We start from the raw sequence: 25583 nt of genomic DNA on the forward strand, positions 1-25583 counted from the left end.
ACTCTAACCACTAGGCTACCTGCCGTCTCTACATTCTAACCACTAGGCTACCTGCCGTCCCTACACTCTAACCACTAGGCTACCTGCCGCCCCTACACTCTAACCACTAGGCTACCTGCCGCCCCTACACTCTAACCACTAGGCTACCTGCCGCCCCTACACTCTAACCACTAGGCTACCTGCCGCCCCTCCACTCTAACCACTAGGCTACCTGCCGCCCCTCCACTCTAACCACTAGGCTACCTGCCGCCCCTCCACTCTAACCACTAGGCTACCTGCCGCCCCTACACTCTAACCACTAGGCTACCTGCCGCCCCTACACTCTAACCACTAGGCTACCTGCCGCCCCTACACTCTAACCACTAGGCTACCTGCCGCCCCTACACTCTAACCACTAGGCTACCTGCCGCCCCTACACTCTAACCACTAGGCTACCTGCCGCCCCTACACTCTAACCACTAGGCTACCTGCCGCCCCTACACTCTAACCACTAGGCTACCTGCCGCCCCTACACTCTAACCACTAGGCTACCTGCCGCCCCTACACTCTAACCACTAGGCTACCTGCCGCCCCTACACTCTAACCACTAGGCTACCTGCCGCCCCTACACTCTAACCACTAGGCTACCTGCCGCCCCTACACTCTAACCACTAGGCTACCTGCCGCCCCTACACTCTAACCACTAGGCTACCTGCCGTCCCTACACTCTAACCACTAGGCTACCTGCCGCCCCTACACTCTAACCACTAGGCTACCTGCCGCCCCTCAACTCTACCCACTAGGCTACCTGCCGCCCCTCAACTCTAACCACTAGGCTACCTGCCACCCCTACACTCTAACCACTAGGCTACCTGCCGTCCCAAATAGGCCTCAATGTTAAAGACATCAGACAACATTAAGAGGAGGTTGTGAGCTACTTTAAAATGTTCCCTTTCAGATTTGATGTATATTTAAATAGTGCTGATAAAGTTGGACTTCGGGAAGCTAGCAGCAGCAGCCAGGGTTTTATTACAGAAGTCATGACAGGATACTTACCCTTCTGAGTCTATGCTGTTTTCAGGAACCATGGCTTGGAGGGCATCGGAGTTCGCTGTGTAGACAGAGAGAGAAAAATATGGCGTAGGGGAATTAGCGAGGGGAACGAGCAAGTGACATCAGAAGGGGAAACATTTATGGGAATATGGTCGCGGGTGATAAGCCCCAAAACACAATTAAAATGGTGCACTGCATTCAATTAAACAGGGGCACGTTCAGTCCTCAGAATATAACCTCTGGGTGTAGGCTGTGTGCAGGCACAGGAAACAATGCATTATGTAAACAACAGCGTCTTCCTGAAATGTAGGACACATTAGTGCTGTAATTAATAAGCCATTACTAAGTATGAAGACAAGAAGTATGGCACAAGAGCATAACTGTGGACTGGGTTTTTATTTTAAATTGTATCAACAGGACTTTCTAAGAAAAAGTGTTACACATCTAAATTACATCATTAATAACCTAGAAGAAACGAGGGCCAATGTCAATGTACTTCAAGGACACATGATTAGCAGTACAGAGACACATGATTAGCAGTACAGAGACACATGATTAGCAGTACAGAGACACATGATTAGCAGTACAGAGACACATGATTAGCAGTACAGACGCATGATTAGCAGTACAGACGCATGATTAGCAGTACAGACACATGATTAGCAGTACAGAGACACATGATTAGCAGTACAGAGACACATGATTAGCAGTACAGACACATGATTATCAGTACAGACGCATGATTAGCAGTACAGACGCATGATTAGCAGTACAGACGCATGATTAGCAGTACAGACACATGATTAGCAGTACAGACACATGATTAGCAGTAGAGACACATAATTAGCAGTATAGACACATGATTAGCAGTACAGAGACACATGATTAGCAGTACAGAGACACATGATTAGCAGTACAGAGACACATGATTAGCAGTACAGAGACATGATTAGCAGTACAGACACATGATTAGCAGTATAGACACATGATTAGCAGTACAGAGACACATGATTTGCAGTACAGAGACACATGATTAGCCGTACAGAGACACATGATTAGCAGTACAGAGACACATGATTAGCAGTACAGAGACACATGATTAGCAGTACAGAAACACATGATTAGCAGTACAGAGACACATGATTAGCAGTACAGAGACACATGATTAGCAGCACAGAGACACATGATTAGCAGCACAGAGACACATGATTAGCAGTACAGACACACATGATTAGCAGTACAGACACACATGATTAGCAGTACAGAGACACATGATTAGCAGTACAGAGACACATGATTAGCAGTACAGAGACACATGATTAGCAGTACAGACACATGATTAGCAGTACAGACACATGATTAGCAGTATAGACACATGATTAGCAGTACAGAGACACATGATTTGCAGTACAGAGACACATGATTAGCCGTACAGAGACACATGATTAGCAGTACAGAGACACATGATTAGCAGTACAGAGACACATGATTAGCAGTACAGACACATGATTAGCAGTACAGACACATGATTAGCAGTATAGACACATGATTAGCAGTACAGAGACACATGATTTGCAGTACAGAGACACATGATTAGCCGTACAGAGACACATGAGCCACCCTTGCTGTCTCTGCCTGGCCGGTTCCCCTCTTTCCACTGGGATTCTCTGCCTCTAACCCTATTACAGGGGCTGAGTCACTGGCTTTACTGGGGCTCTCTCATGCCGTCCTGGAGGAGGTGCGTCACCTGAGTGGGTTGAGTCACTGATGTGGTCATCCTGTCTGGGTTGGCGCCCCCCCCCCCCCCCCTTAAGTTGTGCCGTGGCGGAGGTCTTTGTGGGCTATACTCAGCCTTGTCTCAGGATGGTAAGTTGGTGGTTGAAGATATCCCTCTAGTGGTGTGGGGGCTGTGCTTTGGCAAAGTGGGTGGGGTTATATCCTTCCTGTTTGGCCCTGTCCGGGGGTGTCCTCGGAGTGGGCCACAGTGTCTCCTGACCCCTCCTGTCTCAGCCTCCAGTATTTATGCTGCAGTAGTTTATGTGTCGGGGGGCTAGGGTCAGTTTGTTATATCTGGAGTACTTCTCCTGTCCTATTCGGTGTCCTGTGTGAATCTAAGTGTGCGTTCTCTAATTCTCTCCTTCTCTCTTTCTCTTTCTCGGAGGACCTGAGCCCTAGGACCATGCCCCAGGACTACCTGACATGATGACTCCTTGCTGTCCCCAGTCCACCTGGCTGTGCTGCTGCTCCAGTTTCAACTGTTCTGCCTTATTATTATTCGACCATGCTGATCATTTATGAACATTTGAACATCTTGGCCATGTTCTGTTATAATCTCCACCCGGCACAGCCAGAAGAGGACTGGCCATCCCACATATGCTCTCTCTAATTCTCTCTTTCTTTCTCTCTCTCGGAGGACCTGAGCCCTAGGACCATGCCCCAGGAATACCTGACATGATGACTCCTTGCTGTCCCCAGTCCACCTGACTGTGCTGCTGCTCCAGTTTCAACTATTCTGCCTTATTATTATTCGACCATGCTGGTCATTTATGAACATTTGAACATCTTGACCATGTTTTGTTATAATCTCCACCCGGCACAGCCAGAAGAGGACTGGCCACCCCACATAGCCTGGTTCCTCTCTAGGTTTCTTCCTAGGTTTTGGCCTTTCTAGGGAGTTTTTCCTAGCCACCGTGCTTCTTCACCTGCATTGCTTGCTGTTTGGGGTTTTAGGCTGGGTTTCTGTACAGCACTTTGAGATATCAGCTGATGTACGAAGGGCTATATAAAATAAATTTGATTGATTGATTATCAGTACAGACGCATGATTAGCAGTACAGACGCATGATTAGCAGTACAGACGCATGATTAGCAGTACAGACACATGATTAGCAGTATAGACACATGATTAGCAGTAGAGACACATAATTAGCAGTATAGACACATGATTAGCAGTATAGACACATGATTAGCAGTACAGAGACACATGATTAGCAGTACAGAGACACATGATTAGCAGTACAGAGACACATGATTAGCAGTACAGACACATGATTAGCAGTACAGAGACACATGATTAGCAGTACAGAGACACATGATTAGCAGTACAGAGACACATGATTAGCAGTACAGAGACACATGATTAGCAGTAGAGACACATGATTAGCAGTACAGAGACACATGATTAGCAGTACAGAGACACATGATTAGCAGTACAGAGACACATGATTAGCAGTAGAGACACATGATTAGCAGTATAGACACATGATTAGCAGTATAGACACATGATTAGCAGTACAGAGACACATGATTAGCAGTACAGAGACACATGATTAGCAGTACAGAGACACATGATTAGCAGTACAGACACATGATTAGCAGTACAGAGACACATGATTAGCAGTACAGAGACACATGATTAGCAGTACAGAGACACATGATTAGCAGTACAGAGACACATGATTAGCAGTACAGAGACACATGATTAGCAGTAGAGACACATGATTAGCAGTACAGAGACACATGATTAGCAGTACAGAGACACATGATTAGCAGTACAGAGACACATGATTAGCAGTAGAGACACATGATTAGCAGTACAGAGACACATGATTAGCAGCACAGAGACACATGATTAGCAGCACAGAGACACATGATTAGCAGTACAGACACACATGATTAGCAGTACAGACACACATGATTAGCAGTACAGACACACATGATTAGCAGTACAGACACACATGATTAGCAGTACAGAGACACATGATTAGCAGTACAGAGACACATGATTAGCAGTAGAGACACATGATTAGCAGTACAGAGACACATGATTAGCAGCACAGAGACACATGATTAGCAGCACAGAGACACATGATTAGCAGTACAGACACACATGATTAGCAGCACAGAGACACATGATTAGCAGTACAGACACACATGATTAGCAGTACAGACACACATGATTAGCAGTACAGACACACATGATTAGCAGTACAGAGACACATGATTAGCAGTACAGAGACACATGATTAGCAGTACAGAGACACATGATTAGCAGTACAGAGACACATGATTAGCAGTACAGAGACACATGATTAGCAGTACAGAGACACATGATTAGCAGTACAGAGACACATGATTAGCAGTACAGAGACACATGATTAGCAGTACAGAGACACATGATTAGCAGTACAGAGACACATGATTAGCAGTACAGAGACACATGATTAGCAGTACAGAGACACATGTTTAGCAGTACAGAGACACATGATTTGCAGTACAGGGACACATGATTTGCAGTACAGAGACACATGATTAGCAGTACAGAGACACATGATTAGCAGTACAGAGACACATGATTAGCAGCACAGAGACACATGATTAGCAGCACAGAGACACATGATTAGCAGCACAGAGACACATGATTAGCAGCACAGAGACACATGATTAGCAGCACAGAGACACATGATTAGCAGTACAGAGACACATGATTAGCAGTACAGACACACATGATTAGCAGTACAGAGACACATGATTAGCAGTACAGAGACACATGATTAGCAGTACAGAGACACATGATTAGCAGTACAGACACACATGATTAGCAGTACAGACACACATGATTAGCAGTACAGACACACATGATTAGCAGTACAGACACACATGATTAGCAGTACAGACACACATGATTAGCAGTACAGACACATGATTAGCAGTACAGAGACACATGATTAGCAGTACAGAGACACATGATTAGCAGTACAGAGACACATGATTAGCAGTAGAGACACATGATTAGCAGTACAGAGACACATGATTAGCAGCACAGAGACACATGATTAGCAGCACAGAGACACATGATTAGCAGTACAGACACACATGATTAGCAGTACAGACACACATGATTAGCAGTACAGACACACATGATTAGCAGTACAGAGACACATGATTAGCAGTACAGAGACACATGATTAGCCGTACAGAGACACATGATTAGCAGTACAGAGACACATGATTAGCAGTACAGAGACACATGATTAGCAGTACAGAGACACATGATTAGCAGTACAGAGACACATGATTAGCAGTACAGAGACACATGATTAGCCGTACAGAGACACATGATTAGCAGTATAGAGACACACGGCACCGTCGGAAATTATTCAGACCCCTTGACTTTATCCAAACAGTTTGTTGCTTTTAAAAACTCTTAAATTGTTAGCCCCTCCCCCCCTTTCTACACACAATACCCCATAATGACAAAGCAAAAACAGGTTTGAGAAATAATTGTCAATTGATTAAAATTTAAAAACAGAAATACTTTATTTACATAATTATTCAGACCCTTCGCTATGAGACTCAATTGAGCTCAGGTGCATCCACTTTCCATTGATCATCCTTGAGATGTTTCTACAACTTGATTGGAGTCCACCTGTGGTAAATTCAATTGATTGGACGTGATTTGGAAAGGCACACACCTGTCTATATAAGGTCCCACAGTTGACAGTACATGTCAGAGCAAAACCAAGCCATGAGGTCCAAGGAATTGTCCCCAAGAACACAGTGGCCTCCATGATTCTTAAATGGAAGAAGTTTGGAACCACCAAGACTCTCCCTAGAACTGAGCAATCGTGGGAGAAAGGCCTTGGTCAGGGAAGTGACCGAGAACCTGAACTAGAGTTTCTCTGTGGAGATGGGAGAACCTTCTGGAAGTTTCTCCCATCTCTGCAGCACTCCACCAATCAGGACTTGGTAGAGTGGCCAGACGGAAGCCACTCCTCAGTAAAATGAACGTGACAGACCGCTTGGAGTTTGCAAAAAGGCACCTAAAGACTCTCAGAACATGATAAACAAGTTTCTCTGGTCTGATGAAACCAAGATTCAACTCTTTGGCCTGAATGCCAAGCGTCATGTCTGGAAGAAACCTGACACCAACCCTACAGTGAAGCATGGTGTTGGCAGCATCCTGCTGTGGGGATGTTTTTCAGCGGCAGGGACTGGGAGACTAGTCAGGATCGAGGCAAAGATGAACGAAGAAAAGTACAGAGAGATCCTTGATGAAAATCTGTTCCAGAGCACTGAGGACCTCAGAATGTGAACCTTCGCACCAGTCCAACAGGACAACGACCCTAAGCACACAGCCAAGACAGAGCAGGAGTGGCTTCGGAACAAGTCTCTGAATGGCCTTGAGTGGCCTATCCATAGCCCGGACTTGAACCCAATCTAACATCTCTGGAGAGACCTGAAAATAGCTGTGCAGCGACGCTCCCCATCCAACCTGACAGAGCTTGAGAGGATCTGCAGAGAAGGGGAGAAACTCCCCAAATACAGGTGTGCCAAGCTTGTAGTGTCATACCCAAGAAGACTTGAGGCTGTATTCACTGCCAAAGGTGCTTCAAGTACTGAGTAAAGGGTCTGAATACTGATGTAAATGTGATGAGTTTATTTTAAATAAATAAAAAACAAACAGTTTTCACTGTCATTATGGGGTATTGTGATGTCATTATGGGGTATTGTGATGTCATTACGGGGTATTGTGTGTAGATTGATGAGCGGAAAAAATCCCAAATGTAATCATTTTTAGAATGAGGCTGTAACGTAACAAAAATGTGGAAAAAGGTCAAGGGGTCTGAATACTTTCTGAAGACACTGTGTTGGCCAACACTTCAGTGGAGAAAAACTATATATAGAATAACTAAAGATGAGGAAAGACCTGTGGAAACATCGGAGTCACGTCCGACTTCACATGACCATGTGAACATCCTGTTTCCGCTCGCCGGTCAAAATAAGGCTGATTTCCCCACAAACTAAGACTGTGTACTACACTAGAAGTCTAGCATCATATTAAATCACTTATGTCTGACCAGAGGGCATTTCAACACACCTTTGTGACCACCTGGAAGGAAGGAGAGTATAAATCAGTAACGAGTCCCTAAGGCTTTGTGCAGCATGCCAACGTGAGCAGGAAAAGGCTTTGACTTGGAGACTTCCTGTTTCGTCATAATCAGGCAATACTATCGAGACTGACAATACTATACTCGATCCTGACTGGCAATACTATCAAGACTGACTCACAGAATGTAGGTGTGTGCAAGTGCATAGGTCACACAACGTCACCTAATGAGGGTGAGTCAATGGCACGGTTGCCATCAATACACTTGTGATAACCTTGTAATACAATAGGATGATAGGGAATTCCAACATTGTAGGAAGCTCCTGTGTTTACAATCTATTGTAACCACACAGCAGCTTCAGTAATTAGTGTACCATGTAGAACCACAGACCTACTCACCTCTCACCGGATGTTAAACACACACACACACACACCTCCTGTAGCTTCAGAGTGTGAAAGACAGTGTAATAGGAGAGGGAGGCAGCTCAGCACCAAGTGGTCTGACATAACCATGACAACTGTTCAGTGGTCTGACATAACCATGACAACTGTTCAGTGGTCTGACATAACCATGACAACTGTTCAGTGGTCTGACATAACCATGACAACTGTTCAGTGGTCTGACATAACCATGACAACTGTTCAGTGGTCTGATATAACCATGACAACTGTTCAGTGGTCCATAGACACTAGTTCTAGTATTGTTGTCAGTAGAGTGGTCATAGACACTAGTTATAGTATTGTTGTCAGTAGGAGACAGTAGAGAGGTCATAGACACTAGTTATAGTATTGTTGTCAGTAGGAGACAGTAGAGTGGTCATAGACACTAGTTCTAGTATTGTTGTCAGTAGAGTGGTCATAGACACTAGTTATAGTATTGTTGTCAGTAGGAGACAGTAGAGTGGTCATAGACACTAGTTATAGTATTGTTGTCAATAGGAGACAGTAGAGTGGTCATAGACACTAGTTATAGTATTGTTGTCAGTAGAGAGGAGACAGTAGAGTGGTCATAGACACTAGTTATAGTATTGTTGTCAGTAGGAGACAGTAGAGTGGTCATAGACACTAGTTATAGTATTGTTGTCAGTAGGAGACAGTAGAGTGGTCATAGACACTAGTTATAGTATTGTTGTCAGTAGAGAGGAGACAGTAGAGTAGTCATAGACACTAGTTATAGTATTGTTGTCAGTAGAGAGGAGACAGTAGAGTGGTCATAGACACTAGTTATAGTATTGTTGTCAATAGGAGACAGTAGAGTGGTCATAGACACTAGTTATAGTATTGTTGTCAGGAGAGAGGAGACAGTAGAGTGGTCATAGACACTAGTTATAGTATTGTTGTCAATAGGAGACCGTAGAGTGGTCATAGACACTAGTTATAGTATTGTTGTCAATAGGAGACAGTAGAGTGGTCATAGACACTAGTTATAGTATTGTTGTCAATAGGAGACAGTAGAGTGGTCATAGACACTAGTTATAGTATTGTTGTCAGTAGAGAGGAGACAGTAGAGTAGTCATAGACACTAGTTATAGTATTGTTGTCAGTAGAGAGGAGACAGTAGAGTGGTCATAGACACTAGTTATAGTATTGTTGTCAATAGGAGACAGTAGAGTGGTCCATAGACACTAGTTCTAGTATTGTTGTCAGTAGAGAGGAGACAGTAGAGTGGTCATAGTCACTAGTTATAGTATTGTTGTCAGTAGAGTGGTCATAGACACTAGTTATAGTATTGTCGTCAGTAGAGAAGAGACAGTAGAGTGGTCATAGATACTAGTTATAGTATTGTTGTCAATAGGAGACAGTAGAGTGGTCATAAACACTAGTTATAGTATTGTTGTCAGTAGGAGACAGTAGAGTGGTCATAGACACTAGTTCTAGTATTGTTGTCAGTAGAGAGGAGACAGTAGAGTGATCATAGACACTAGTTCTAGTATTGTTGTCAGTAGAGTGGTCATAGACACTAGTTATAGTATTGTTGTCAGTAGGAGACAGTAGAGTGGTCATAGACACTAGTTCTAGTATTGTTGTCAGTAGAGTGGTCATAGATACTAGTTATAGTATTGTTGTCAGTAGAGAGGAGACAGTAGAGTAGTTATAGACACTAGTTCTAGTATTGTTGTCAGTAGAGAGGAGACAGTAGAGTGGTCATAGACACTAGTTCTAGTATTGTTGTCAGTAGGAGACAGTAGAGTGGTCATAGACCCTAGTTCTAGTATTGTTGTCAGTAGAGAGGAGACAGTAGAGTGGTCATAGACACTAGTTATAGTATTGTTGTCAGTAGAGAGGAGACAGTAGAGTAGTTATAGACACTAGTTCTAGTATTGTTGTCAGTAGAGAGGAGACAGTAGAGTGGTCATAGACACTAGTTCTAGTATTGTTGTCAGTAGGAGACAGTAGAGTGGTCATAGACACTAGTTATAGTATGGTTGTCAGTGACAGTAGAGTGGTCATAGACACTAGTTATAGTATTGTTGTCAATAGGAGACAGTAGAGTGGTCATAGACACTAGTTATAGTATTGTTGTCAATAGGAGACAGTAGAGTGGTCATAGACACTAGTTATAGTATGGTTGTCAGTGACAGTAGAGTGGTCATAGACACTAGTTATAGTATTGTTGTCAGGAGGAGACAGTAGAGAGGTCATAGACACTAGTTATAGTATTGTTGTCAGGAGGAGACAGTAGAGTGGTCATAGACACTAGTTATAGTATTGTTGTCAGGAGGAGACAGTAGAGAGGTCATAGACACTAGTTATAGTATTGTTGTCAGGAGGAGACAGTAGAGTGGTCATAGACACTAGTTATAGTATTGTTGTCAATAGGAGACAGTAGAGTGGTCATAGACACTAGTTATAGTATTGTTGTCAATAGGAGACAGTAGAGTGGTCATAGACACTAGTTATAGTATTGTTGTCAGTAGAGTGGTCATAGACACTAGTTATAGTATTGTCGTCAGTAGAGAGGAGACAGTAGAGTGGTCATAGATACTAGTTATAGTATTGTTGTCAATAGGAGACAGTAGAGTGGTCATAAACACTAGTTATAGTATTGTTGTCAGTAGGAGACAGTAGAGTGGTCATAGACACTAGTTCTAGTATTGTTGTCAGTAGAGAGGAGACAGTAGAGTGATCATAGACACTAGTTCTAGTATTGTTGTCAGTAGAGTGGTCATAGACACTAGTTATAGTATTGTTGTCAGTAGGAGACAGTAGAGTGGTCATAGACACTAGTTCTAGTATTGTTGTCAGTAGAGTGGTCATAGATACTAGTTATAGTATTGTTGTCAGTAGAGAGGAGACAGTAGAGTAGTTATAGACACTAGTTCTAGTATTGTTGTCAGTAGAGAGGAGACAGTAGAGTGGTCATAGACACTAGTTCTAGTATTGTTGTCAGTAGGAGACAGTAGAGTGGTCATAGACACTAGTTATAGTATTGTTGTCAGGAGAGAGGAGACAGTAGAGTAGTCATAGACACTAGTTATAGTATTGTTGTCAGTAGAGAGGAGACAGTAGAGTGGTCATAGACACTAGTTATAGTATTGTTGTCAATAGGAGACAGTAGAGTGGTCATAGACCCTAGTTCTAGTATTGTTGTCAGTAGAGAGGAGACAGTAGAGTGGTCATAGACACTAGTTATAGTATTGTTGTCAGTAGAGAGGAGACAGTAGAGTAGTTATAGACACTAGTTCTAGTATTGTTGTCAGTAGAGAGGAGACAGTAGAGTGGTCATAGACACTAGTTCTAGTATTGTTGTCAGTAGGAGACAGTAGAGTGGTCATAGACACTAGTTATAGTATGGTTGTCAGTGACAGTAGAGTGGTCATAGACACTAGTTATAGTATTGTTGTCAATAGGAGACAGTAGAGTTGTCATAGACACTAGTTATAGTATTGTTGTCAATAGGAGACAGTAGAGTGGTCATAGACACTAGTTATAGTATGGTTGTCAGTGACAGTAGAGTGGTCATAGACACTAGTTATAGTATTGTTGTCAGGAGGAGACAGTAGAGAGGTCATAGACACTAGTTATAGTATTGTTGTCAGGAGGAGACAGTAGAGTGGTCATAGACACTAGTTATAGTATTGTTGTCAGGAGGAGACAGTAGAGTGGTCATAGACACTAGTTATAGTATTGTTGTCAATAGGAGACAGTAGAGTGGTCATAGACACTAGTTATAGTATTGTTGTCAATAGGAGACAGTAGAGTGGTCATAGACACTAGTTATAGTATTGTTGTCAGTAGGAGACAGTAGAGTGGTCATAGACACTAGTTATAGTATTGTTGTCAATAGGAGACAGTAGAGTGGTCATAGACACTAGTTATAGTATGGTTGTCAGTGACAGTAGAGTGGTCATAGACACTAGTTATAGTATTGTTGTCAGGAGGAGACAGTAGAGTGGTCATAGACACTAGTTATAGTATTGTTGTCAATAGGAGACAGTAGAGTGGTCATAGACACTAGTTATAGTATTGTTGTCAGGAGGAGACAGTAGAGTGGTCATAGACACTAGTTATAGTATTGTTGTCAGGAGGAGACAGTAGAGTGGTCATAGACACTAGTTCTAGTATTGTTGTCAGTAGAGAGGAGACAGTAGAGTAGTTATAGACACTAGTTCTAGTATTGTTGTCAGTAGAGAGGAGACAGAGTTATCCACTATCCATAAACACTCAGTGGTTATTGTATTGTTGCCTAGTTACCTTCATTCTTCATGATGTAATGAACGATCTGTCCCACGGTGTCGTCGTTGCTCTCGCTGTAGGTGTCGTTCAGCTCTGCAGAGAAACACACATTTACAAAAAGAGCTCAAACACTGTAACACATTAGTCATCGTCGACATGAAAAGGCTATCCCTAACATTCATCAGAAATGCAGTTAGGTACACAGTTAGGGCTGGGCGATATTCCCAAAATACCATAATTGGATATGAAAATTGGACTGTAATTTATGTTTTTTTAATAATAAAAGTTCTAAAATTTGCTTTGTGAGTAGTGAGTGATCCCTAGGATGGCAACACATACATTAGGTGGTTTTAATGAGTCTTTATCCATTTTGATAGTTATATACTGTTCAATTCAACCCAAAATCATTTGAACAATTTCTGCATTTCCTGCACTGCCACATAGAGCTGCATAACATGGGCAAATGATCTAGGACTTATTTTTAACCAAATGTTGCAATTGCGATTTAGAGCAAAACACTTGGGTGAATTTGTTGGAATCATGGAATATAAATGATTATTCTAAAATTAGAATATATATTTTTAAACTGGGCACTTTGAATACAGTGCTTAACATGACAAGGAATGAAAATCCCAGGGACGAGTTATTGTGGCAGGGTAGGAACCAAAGTGTTGATAAGTATATTCTTGTGGACCCTATAATCTTTGGCTACATTTAATTCTCATAGCCAAATGAAGTAGCAAACATATTTTTGCTTTGTGTACTCCTCTTAGATTTAGAAGATACTGTGGAACAAACATGCAGATTTTAGGTCTACACCATCCTTGGTATTATAAGGCTGTATAGTGAATTACATTTGCTCTGACTCAATACATTTATTAGCTAGCGATTAGCATTAGCAGCTAACAAGATTTAGGCCCAACTTGCTAAGAAAAGAAAACTAGCCATTTCCAAACTAATAGTGTAATTATAGAACGATAGTGGATTTACATTAAGAAGCAAAAGTGAAAACAGCATCGTTGTCATCAACATTGTAGCATGTGCTGCATTGACCATGTAGACGGAACACAAGGGTCTCGTGGTTGAGGAACATCAAATGCACTCCTTGAGTGACAGGGGGCGGGGCTAGGTCGGTGTGGAAAGTGATATAAGAAAGAGAAAGAGAGCTCAAGTAGCAAATTAAACGACACGTTACACACTGCGTATCACATTTAAAAAACCAAACATTCAAATACCGGTATAGAAAGTAAAGTAAAAACCCAAACCGGTCCGTGAATCAATACCGGTATATCGTAAAATGCGGTATACCGACCATCCCTACACACAGTATATTAAGTTCCTCATATTTAGGACATTCCTTATAACACCATAGCAAGGCCTATTGGTATTGTTGTAGTATACTGGAGCAGAAGTAACAGATGAGGGCTGTCTACACAGCGCACACAGTGTACACACACACCTACACAGTAGACACACACTGTACACCTATGCATACACACAGCCCCCTCTCAAGAGCCAAACCTGCCTGTAAAACTGTTCCATGAGTCAGTGAGATATACATACAGTATCATCTGAAACCTGAGGATAAGCTTTAGGATTGAATGGGGCTTAAATGATGAATGACACTCTGGTAGAAAGGCTAGTAGCCAGTCTTTGTTTTGCGTGGAAGGTCTGTTGCCTGGGTGACCCAGTGGAAGGTCTGTTGCCTGGGTGACCCAGTGGAAGGTCTGTTGCCTGGGTGACCCAGTGGAAGGTCTGTTGCCTGGGTGACCCAGTGGAAGGTCTGTTGCCTGGGTGACCCAGTGGAAGGTCTGTTGCCTGGGTGACCCAGTGGAAGGTCTGTTGCCTGGGTGACCCAGAGGAAGGTCTGTTGCCTGGGTGACCCAGAGGAAGGTCTGTTGCCTGGGTGACCCAGAGGAAGGTCTGTTGCCTGGGTGACCCAGAGGAAGGTAATGTAGCATTATCGGCACATGCAACAGCGTTTAAGTAATACATTACCTTCGACAGTGTTGTCATCTTGTGATCAAGCCATCACTGTTTTGTGATTATTGCCGGTGTAAAAATATGAGTGATAAATATTTTGTTGTGAGAAAGTAGATCAGTTTAATACTAAAATACAATTGAGTGTGAAAAATGTAGGTTACAAGATGGATGTTAAATGATATGTGGTCTGTCGGTCAGTCTAATTGTACAATATACAGCGTGTCCCACATAATGTGTGTGTGTGTGTGTGTGTGTGTATACATTTGAAGTCAGAAGTTTACATAACAAGTTTTAAATACCCCAACCTAAGTGTTTCAACCACGCCACAAATGTCTTGTTAACAAACTATAGTTTTGGCAAGTCAGTTGTGTCATGCACAAAGTAGATGCCCTAAGTAATCTTTCCAACAATAGTTTATTTCACTGTATCACAATTCCAGTGAGTCAGAAGTTAACATACACTAAGTTGACTTTGCCTTTAAACAGCTTGGAAAATTCCAGAAAATGATGTCATGGCTTTAATCAAATGTTATTGGTCACATATACATGGTTAGCAGACGTTAATGTGAGTGTAGCGAAATGCTTGTGCTTTTTGTTCAGACCATGCAGGAATATCTAACAAGAAATCTAACAATTTCACAACAACTACCTTACACACACAAGTGTAAAGGAATGAATAAGAATATGTACATATAAATATATGGATGAGCGATGGCCGTGCGGCATAGGCAAGATGCAGTAGATGGTATAGAATACAGTATGTATGTATGTATGTATATATGTATATATATATATATATATATATATATATATATATATATATATATATATATATATATATATATATATATATATATATATATATATATATATGAGTAATGTAGGGTATGTAAACATTATATTAAGTAGCATTGTTTAAAGTGGCTGGTGATATATTTTTTATATCAATTTCCACTATTAAAGTGGCTGGAGTTGAGTCAGTGTGTTGGCAGCAGCCACTCAATGTTAGTGGTGGCTGTTTAACAGTCTGATGGCCTTGAGATAGAAGCTGTTTTTCAGTCTCTCGGTCCCTGCTTTGATGCACCTGTACTGACCTCGCCTTCTGGATGATAGCGGGGTGAACAGGCAGTTTATGGCCTTCCTGTGACATCGGGTGGGCGGAGCAGTTGCCGTACCAAGCGGTGATACAGCCCGACAGGATGCTCTCGATAGTGCATCTGTAAAAGTTTGAGAGTGCTTTTGGTGACAAGCCGAATTTCTTCAGCCTCCTGAGGCTGTTGCGCCTCCTTCACAACGCTGTCTGTGGGTGGACCATTTCAGTTTGTCCGTGATGTGTAGGCTGAGGAACTTAAAACTTGCTACCTTCTCCACTACTGTCCCGTCAATGTGGATAGGGGGATGCTCCCTCTGCTGTTTCCTGAAGTCCACGATCACCCCTTTTGTTTTGTTGACGTTGAGTGTAACGTTATTTTCCTGACACCACACTCCGAGGGCCCTCACCTCCTCCCTGTAGGCCGTCTCGTCGTTGTTGGTAATCAAGCCTACAACTGTAGTGTCATCTAACAACATGGATTTAGAAGCTTCTGATAGGCTAATTGACATCTTTTGAGTCAATTGAAGGTGTACCTGTGGATGTATTTCAAGGCCTACCTTCAAACTCAGTGCCTCTGCTTGACATCATGGGAATATCAGTGAAGATCTCAGAAAAATAAATTGTAGACCTCCACAAGTCTGGTTCGTCCTTGGGAGCAATTTCCAAACGCCTGAAGGAACCACGTTCATCTGTACAAACAATAGTACGCAAGTATAAACACCATGGGACCACGTAGCCGTCATACCACTCAGGAAGGAGACGAGATAAACATACCTTGGTGCGAAAAGTGCAAATCAATCCCAGAACAACAGCAAAGGACCTTGTGAAGATGCTGGAGGAAACAGGTACAAAAGTATCTATACCCACAGTAAAACAAGTCCTATATCGACATAACCTGAAAGGCCGCTCAGCAAGGAAGAAGCCACTTCTCCAAAACCACCATAAAAAAGCCAAACTACGGTTTGCAACAGCACATGGGGACAAAGATCGTACTTTTTGTAGAAATGTCCTCTGGTCTGATGAACCAAAAATACAACTGTTTGGCCATAATGACCATCATTACATTTGGAGGAAAAAGGGGGAGGCTTGCAAGCCGAACACCATCCCAAACATGAAGCATGGGGGTGGCAGCATCATGTTGTGGGGGTGCTTTGCTGCAGGAGGGACTGGTGCACTTCACAAAATAGATGGCATCATTAGGGAGGAACATTATGTGGATATATTGAAGCAACATCTCAAGACATCAGTCAGGAAGTTAAAGCTTGCTCGCAAATGGGTCTTCCAAATGGACAATGACCCCAAGCATACTTCCAAAGTTGTGGCAAACTGGCTTAAGGACAACAAAGTCAAGGTATTGGAGTGGCCATCACAAATCCCTGACCTCAATCCCATAGAACATTTGTGGGGTAAGCTAAAAAAAAAAAATATTTAAAAAAGGAAGCGTGTGTGTGCAATTTGTGGGCAGAACTGAAAAAGCGTGTGAGAGCAAGGAGGCCTACAAACCTGACTCAGTTACACCAGCTCTGTCAGGAGGAATGGGACACAACTCACCCAACTTATTGTGGGAAGCTTGTGGAAGGCTAACCTAAACGTTTTACCCAAGTTAAACAATTTAAAGGCAATGCTACCAAATACTAATTGAGTGTATGTAAACTTCTGACCCACTGGGAATGTTATGAAATAAATAAAAGCTGAAATAAGTCATTCTCTATAATTCTGACATTTCACATTCTTAAAATAAAGTAGAGATCCCAACTGACCTAAAACAGGGAATTCTTACTAGGATTAAATGTCAGGAATTGTGAAAAACTGAGCTTAAATGCATTTGGCAAAGGGGGAGGTAAACTTCCAACTTCAACTGTGTGTGTGTGTGTATTTCATTCATTGCAGTTTATGTAAGTTAAAGAGTTTTCAAAACCTATTTTAAAAAAAAGTAGAACTCAAAAACACTTTTTTTTTTTTTTTTTACCAAAACACAAAACCAAACGTACATAAACTACGATGAAATCGGTGTCTTCAGTCTCAAAACGTACCGTTATTTTCCATTTAAAATGTAGTAGAGGTGATTTAATCCTCCAACCGCTAGAGAGAGAGTCTGAAGTTAAGGGGGAATGAGCTATACTTCCTGTGTTCAAGAGGAGACACTCATGGTGTACAGTATATGGACAGCTGCTACATCCTTAAACAGTACACATACAGTGGGGCAAACAAGTATTTAGTCAGCCACCAATTGTGCAAGTTCTCCCACTTAAAAACATGAGAGAGGCCTGTAATTTTCATCATAGGTTCACTTAGACAAAATGAGAGAAAAAAATCCAGAAAATCACATTGTAGGATTTTTAATGAATTTGCAAATTATGGTGGAAAATAAGTATTTGGTCAATAACAAAAGTTTCTCAATACTTTGTTATATACCCTTTTAAGTCTTCACAAGGTTTTCACACACTGTTGCTGGTATTTTGGCCCATTCCTCCATGCAGATCTCCTCTAGAGCAGTGATGTTTTGGGGCTGTTGCTGGGCAACACGGAATTTCAAATCCCTCCAAAGATTTTCTATGGGGTTGAGATCTGGAGACTGGCTAGGCCACTCCAGGACCTTGAAATGCTTCTTACGAAGCCACTGCTTCGTTGCCCGGGCGGTGTGTTTGGGATCATTGTCATGCTGAAAGACCCAGCCATGTTTCATCTTCAATGCCCTTGCTGATGGAAGGAGGTTTTCACTCAAAATCTCACGATACATGGCCCCATTCATTCTTTCCTTTACACGGATCAGTCGTCCTGGTCCCTTTGCAGAAAAACAGCCCCAAAGCATGATGTTTCCACTCCCATGCTTCACAGTAGGTATGGTGTTCTTTGGATGCAACTCAGCATTCTTTGTCCTCCAAACACGACGAGTTGAGTTTTTACCAAAAAAGTTATATTTTGGTTTCATCTGACCATATGACATTCTCCCAATCTTCTTCTGGATCATCCAAATGCTTTCTAGCAAACTTCAGACGGGCCTGGACATGTACTGGCTTAAGCAGGGGGACACATCTGGCACTGCAGGATTTGAGTCCCTGGCGGCGTAGTGTGTTACTGATGGTAGGCTTTTGTTACTTTGGTCCCAGCTCTCTGCAGGTCATTCACTAGGTCCCCCCGTGTGGTTCTGGGATTTTTGCTCACCGTTCTTGTGATCATTTTGACCCCACGGGGTGAGATCTTGCGTGGAGCCCCAGATCGAGGGAGATTATCAGTGGTCTTGTATGTCTTCCATTTCCTAATAATTGCTCCCACAGTAGATTTCTTCAAACCAAGCTGCTTACCTATTGCAGATTCAGTCTTCCCAGCCTGGTGCAGGTCTATAATGTTGTTTCTGGTGTCCTTTGACAGCTCTTTGGTCTTGGCCATAGTGGAGTTTGGAGTGTGACTGTTTGAGGTTGTGGACAGGTGTCTTTCATACTGATAACAAGTTCAAACAGGTGCCATTAATACAGGTAACGAGTGGAGGACAGAGGAGCCTCTTACAGGTCTGTGAGAGCCAGAAATCTTCCTTGTTTGTAGGTGACCAAATACTTATTTTCCACCATAATTTGCAAATAAATTCATTAAAAATCCTACAATATGATTTTCTGAAAAAAAAAACTCATTTTGTCTGTCATAGTTGAAGTGTACCTATGATGAAAATTACAGGCCTCTCGTCTTTTTAAGTGGGAGAACTTGCAATTGGTGGCTGACTAAATACTTTCTTTGCCCCACTGTAGCTGTGGTCGGGTTCTGTTGAAACCAAGAAAGTGTTTTGAAACAGAGAGGTAGTTGCTGAACATGTCCAATTGGAAGAAGACAGATTTTGATTTCCCATTGCAAAAGGTTTTGCCACGGTGTGCGCAACTGAACAAAACCTGGCCCTTAGAATAAATGATTAACGTATATCAATATATCACGTTGTGAAACATTCTTCAAAAATGGCCTTTGCTCCCCCCTAACCCATCTACAGTAACCTCCCTTCCCCCCCTAACCCATCTGCAGTAACCCCCCCTAACCCATCTACAGTAACCCCCCCCCTACCCATCTACAGTAACCCCCCCAACCCATCTACAGTAAACCCCCCCCAACCCATCTACAGTAAACCCCCCCCCCCCCAACCCATCTACAGTAACCCCCCCCCCCAACCCATCTACAGTAAACCCCCCCCCCAACAGTAAACCCCCCCCCCCCCCAACCCATCTACAGTAACCACCCCCCCAACCCATCTACAGTAACCCCCCCCCAACCCATCTACAGTAAACCTCTCCCCTTTCCTTCTCTAACCCTGGTTGACTCAGAATTGAAACAGGAAGTGGAGTGTAAAATAAACAAGGTTCTTTCCAACTCTTTTGTCTCTAAACAATGTGGAAAGAAGAGGGGTTGGGCCTGGAGAGACTAGAGGTTTCAGACAGTCCGTGGCTAAAATGTACATTTTGGTCCACCAGCCACTGTAACAGGTAGATATAATTTTTTATTATTTTTTAAATCTACCAGCCACACAGAAGGTTTACCAACCAAAATATTGTTTCACCATAATTGCATCAACAACAACAAAAAAAGATGAGCATGCTTGGTAATGTTTCTAAAGCAAGAAATATTAGTAAGAAGTAATATTGTTATATTGCTCAATTTCATAAAAATTGTTTTGGAATCGAGTATTTTAACCATAATAGAGACGAGACTAAATGTTCAGCTGCCCCTTTAAGGGCGGGAGGTTACCGCGGTAACAGGGCCACTCGAGTTCTGTCACGTGTGTGTGAGAGAGATTTAGGATCCGACTAGGGCGTCTCTTCACTATCAGTGGAAGCAGCAGACTCTAACGTTGAAAAACCAGAGCTTGTGAACAAAGCAATGTACATTGACAAGAAACACTTGGAGAAAGTCTCACTTTGTAGACGTTCGAGTAAACTTGATCAACGTGTATGCCTGTGCGCAGCGCCTCCGAAAACGAATGAATATCGCGCGTCACTCAGTGCGCACTGATCCCCCTGCCAAGCAGTGTTGCTGCGTAGGGTGGGTGAAATACTTCGTCTTTCTTTGTGCAATTAGCAGCTATGGAACAAAACAGCAGAAATACTTTAACAGCTGCATGATTCTAACCCAAACTCGCACATATTCTCATACTTTACTGTCTTTTCATTCGCGAATGTAATGCCATGCAAATTGACCACCCGCCAACGTGGCTGGTCTAATGGACATTCTTACCCGCCAATACCTAAATCTACCCGCAAATAGCGGGTGTTAATGTTATGCCCTGCAGAACGCACACTAAAAGGCCCAACCTCTAATGGGAATGCCATAGTCCTGTTAGAAAGAACCTACCTATTCTGTAGGTGAAAGGTGAGAGTGGAAAGAAAATTCCCTTCACCCTTTACAAAGACTGCAGTCTCAACCTTCCTTTAGGAAAGACCAGGCATGCAGCTCTATGTCAATGGCTTTAATAAGTGGTAGAGAGAGAAAGAACAGGTGAGTGTGAGAGAGAGAAAGAGAGAGAGAAAGAACAGGTGAGTCAGAGAGAGAAAGAACGGGTGAGTGTGAGCGAGCGAAAGAGAACACACATTCTTTCATACTAGCAGAGGCTGCTACACCCGATGTCACAGGAAGGCTAAAAAGATCATCAAGGACAACAACCATGTGAGCCACTGTCTGTTCTCCCGCTACCAGCCAGAAGGCGAGGTCAGTACAAGTGCATCGAAGCTGGGACCTAGAGACTGAAAAACAGCTTCTATCTTAAAGCCATCAGACTGTTACATAGCCATCACTAGCACATTAGATGCTGCTGCCTATATACATAGACTGGAAATCACTGCCCACTTTAATAAATGGAACACTAGCCACTTTAATAATGTTTACATATCTTGCATTACTCATATGTATACGCTGTATTCTATTCTACTGTATCTTAGTCTATGCTGCTCTGACATTTCTAGTCCAAATATTTATAGATTCTTAATTCCATTCCTTTAGATTGTGTGCATTGTTCGATATTACTGCACTGTCGGAGCTAGAAACACACAAGCATTTCTCTACACCCGCAATAACACCTGCTAAACACGTGTACCTGACCCATAACATTAGATTAGATGGTCTTCCACCTGCTAAACACGTGTACCTGACCCATAACATTAGATTAGATGGTCTTCCACCTGCGAAACATGTGTACCTGACCCATAACATTAGATTAGATGGTCTTCCACCTGCTAAACACGTGTACCTGACCCATAACATTAGATTAGATGGTCTTCCACCTGCTAAACATGTGTACCTGACCCATAACATTAGATTAGATGGTCTTCCACCTGCTAAACACGTGTACCTGACCCATAACATTAGATTAGATGGTCTTCCACCTGCTAAACACGTGTACCTGACCCATAACATTAGATAGTCTTCCATGGAGCTCAGGTGTATTTCCCCTCCAACGTGGTGGTTGTGTTGGAACTCAGGAACAGTTCCAGAGCCTTAAAAAGTCTGAAGTTGAGGTGGTGCATACATGTCCCTCACTTTCATCTCAGTACTACAGACCTTGGTTCGATCCAGGGCTGTGTCACAACTGTCCGTGATCGGGAGTCCCGTACGGCGGCGACACAATTGGACCCAGTGTCGTTCCAGGTTAGGGGAGGGTTTGGGCGTCATCGTAATATAAGAACTTGTTCTTAATTAACAGACTTCGTTAAATAAAAACAGGTAAACGTTGCACATTCACTTGGTTACACAAAGTACCATTCCTTCCCACATGCAGTCATACAGTAATAACACGGGAATGGTCCATTACTATTGGAGGGGGTGGGGGGGGAATGGTCCATTACTATTGGAGTAGGTGGGGGGGGAATGGTCCATTACTATTGGAGTAGGTGGGGGGGGGAATGGTCCATTACTATTGGAGTAGGTGGGGGGGGGAATGGTCCATTACTATTGGAGTAGGTGGGGGGGGGAATGGTCCATTACTATTGGAGTAGGTGGGGGGGGGAATGGTCCATTACTATTGGAGTAGGTGGGGGGGGGAATGGTCCATTACTATTGGAGTAGGTGGGGGGGGGAATGGTCCATTACTATTGGAGTAGGTGGGGGGGGGAATGGTCCATTACTATTGGAGTAGGTGGGGGGGGGAATGGTCCATTACTATTGGAGTAGGTGGGGGGGGGAATGGTCCATTACTATTGGAGTAGGTGGGGGGGGGAATGGTCCATTACTATTGGAGTAGGTGGGGGGGGGAATGGTCCATTACTATTGGAGTAGGTGGGGGGGGGAATGGTCCATTACTATTGGAGTAGGTGGGGGGGGGAATGGTCCATTACTATTGGAGTAGGTGGGGGGGGGAATGGTCCATTACTATTGGAGTAGGTGGGGGGGGGAATGGTCCATTACTATTGGAGTAGGTGGGGGGGGGAATGGTCCATTACTATTGGAGTAGGTGGGGGGGGGAATGGTCCATTACTATTGGAGTAGGTGGGGGGGGGAATGGTCCATTACTATTGGAGTAGGTGGGGGGGGGAATGGTCCATTACTATTGGAGTAGGTGGGGGGGGGAATGGTCCATTACTATTGGAGTAGGTGGGGGGGGGAATGGTCCATTACTATTGGAGTAGGTGGGGGGGGGGAATGGTCCATTACTATTGGAGTAGGTGGGGGGGGGGAATGGTCCATTACTATTGGAGTAGGTGGGGGGGGGGAATGGTCCATTACTATTGGAGTAGGTGGGGGGGGGAATGGTCCATTACTATTGGAGTAGGTGGGGGGGGAATGGTCCATTACTATTGGAGTAGGTGGGGGGGGAATGGTCCATTACTATTGGAGTAGGTGGGGGGGGAATGGTCCATTACTATTGGAGTAGGTGGGGGGGGAATGGTCCATTACTGTTGGAGTAGGTGGGGGGGAATGGTCCATTACTATTGGAGTAGGTGGGGGGGGATGGTCCATTACTATTGGAGTAGGTGGGGGGGGATGGTCCATTACTATTGGAGTAGGTGGGGGGGGGGATGGTCCATTACTATTGGAGTAGGTGGGGGGGAATGGTCCATTACTATTGGAGTAGGTAGGGGGGAATGGTCCATTACTATTAGAGTAGGTGGGGGTATTTGGCTTGATGACCCTGACCTCACGTCCATGCTCTGACTCACAGTTCTATGACACAAATTATTAAATCCCCCCCCCCTCCGCCTAAATGGTATTGACCAGAGAAGTGAAGACTAAACCAGTGGCAGGAAACCTTGCCAGTTAAACAGAATGACAACGTTCACAATTGTTGAGAAACTATTGCGACATCTTGATTATCTTTCGAGACAAACGAAACACTCTGTACCGTATCTCGGTCACTCAGGCAATCTAAAAACACTAAACAATAAGCTTCTATGTTGCAATAGTAAAAGTGTTTACAAGGAACATCCAATACTAAACCCAACCGAATAGTCTTAACCAAGGTTTCTCCCAATAGACCTAAGATGTTTTAATTATTTCTTTTTAAAGGCCCCCCTGTCTCAATGCAAAACTTTCTACTCAAGTCATGACTGACTACAGCAACAACCAGAACAATAGCATAGAGAACCACATTTGTCCGAAATGTCCCGTCAGTTAACACAAGTGAATTTAAGTGAAGAGTTAGTGTACAGAGGATCGTGAACCATTAAGTTTCAAATCCCGGTTGGCATATGAACCCCTAAATGAGAAAATATTAAAATCGCTCACCTGTACACATCTCCAGATCCTTCTTTTCCGCCTCTGCTACCCGAGCCGCCTCCTCCTCATCCTCAGCCTCGGTGGTGCAGCGGTAACCCTTCCTCTTCAGGATGTGACACACCAAGACCCCCAGGAGACCCAGGAGGAAGAAGACCGGCACCAGGACGAAGGCTATGTACTCTGGGTTCACATGATCGTCTCCTGTGCTGCTACCTCCCCCCGCTGTCTGACCCGCTAGAAAGCAGACCGGTGGAGGATAGGTGGTAGATGGAAGGGAGAGAGAGAAAAAGGGGATATAGATAGAGGTGATGAGGAGAGAGAGAGAAAAAGGGGATATAGATAGAGGTGATGAGGAGAGAGAGAGAAAAAGGGGATATGGATAGAGGTGATGAGAGAGAGAGAAAAGGGGATATGGATAGAGGTGATGAGGAGAGAGAGAGAGAAAGGGGATATAGATAGAGGTGATGAAAGAGAGAAAAATGGGATATGGATAGAGGTGATGAGGAAGGAGAGAGAGAGAGAGAGAGAAAAATGGGATATGGATAGAGGTGATGAGGAGAGAGAGAGAAAAAGGGGATATAGATAGAGGTGATGAGGAAGGAGAGAGAGAGAGAAAAATGGGATATGGATAGAGGTGATGAGGAGAGAGAGAGAAAAAGGGCAGGATGAGAGAAAGATGTGAGGATATGATGATGGTTCAATGTGGGCCCTGTGAGTGTGAGAGTATGTATTGGTAAATAAGTTAAGAGTAACCATTTCCTCTATGGATGTCCCTGAGAGTTGAATATCATAGTGCCACAGCTAAGGAATACACACACACCTCAAACTATGTTTTAGGGGAAAACCCATTGAGCAAACCCATAGTATCCTCATCAATTTGTCAGTTTTGCCGTTCAGTAACAATATCAGATATCAAAGTTGATCAGTTACTGAAAAGTGTGGAAGAGGGGGGGGGGGGGGGGGGAACTCAAAATGGCACAGAGAATACCCTTCCTAAAGTAGGTTGATGTCAAAAGGACAAGAACAATATAAAACCATACCAGATGAGAAGGAGCGCGAAAAGGGGGATGAGAGAAGGAAAGGAAGATGGAACAAAATAAGACCATTACATATCGTCAAGAGATGAACAAAATGGATAATGCATGTGTGGTAACCACAAGACACTCCATTAGTCATAATTCAATTTACGACCTAGTCACCACTGACATGTCACATTTTGACTCATATG

The 25583-nt window shown here is 43.3% G+C and overlaps 1 protein-coding gene across 6 annotated transcripts in view; it reads right to left on the reverse strand.

Annotated features, from left to right (window-relative positions):
* Window positions 1-25583, reverse strand: part of rell1 (RELT like 1) — a 60535-nt gene that overhangs the window by 23078 nt on the left and 11874 nt on the right. For 5 of the 6 annotated variants that reach the window (XM_036958272.2, XM_036958271.2, XM_036958273.2 and 2 more), the window contains 3 exons: window positions 24365-24589; window positions 12617-12691; window positions 1036-1090 (listed from right to left, as the gene is read on the reverse strand). In XM_036958272.2, the coding sequence (XP_036814167.1) occupies window positions 1036-1090; window positions 12617-12691; window positions 24365-24589 (355 nt within the window). The remainder of the gene's footprint in view (window positions 1-1035; window positions 1091-12616; window positions 12692-24364; window positions 24590-25583) is intronic. The other variant, XM_090214894.1, reaches the window with a different exon arrangement.

Source organism: Oncorhynchus mykiss, chromosome 21, assembly GCF_057628025.1.
Source record: "Oncorhynchus mykiss isolate SJ-2025 chromosome 21, ASM5762802v1, whole genome shotgun sequence".
In the NCBI taxonomy this organism is placed as follows: domain Eukaryota; kingdom Metazoa; phylum Chordata; class Actinopteri; order Salmoniformes; family Salmonidae; genus Oncorhynchus; species Oncorhynchus mykiss.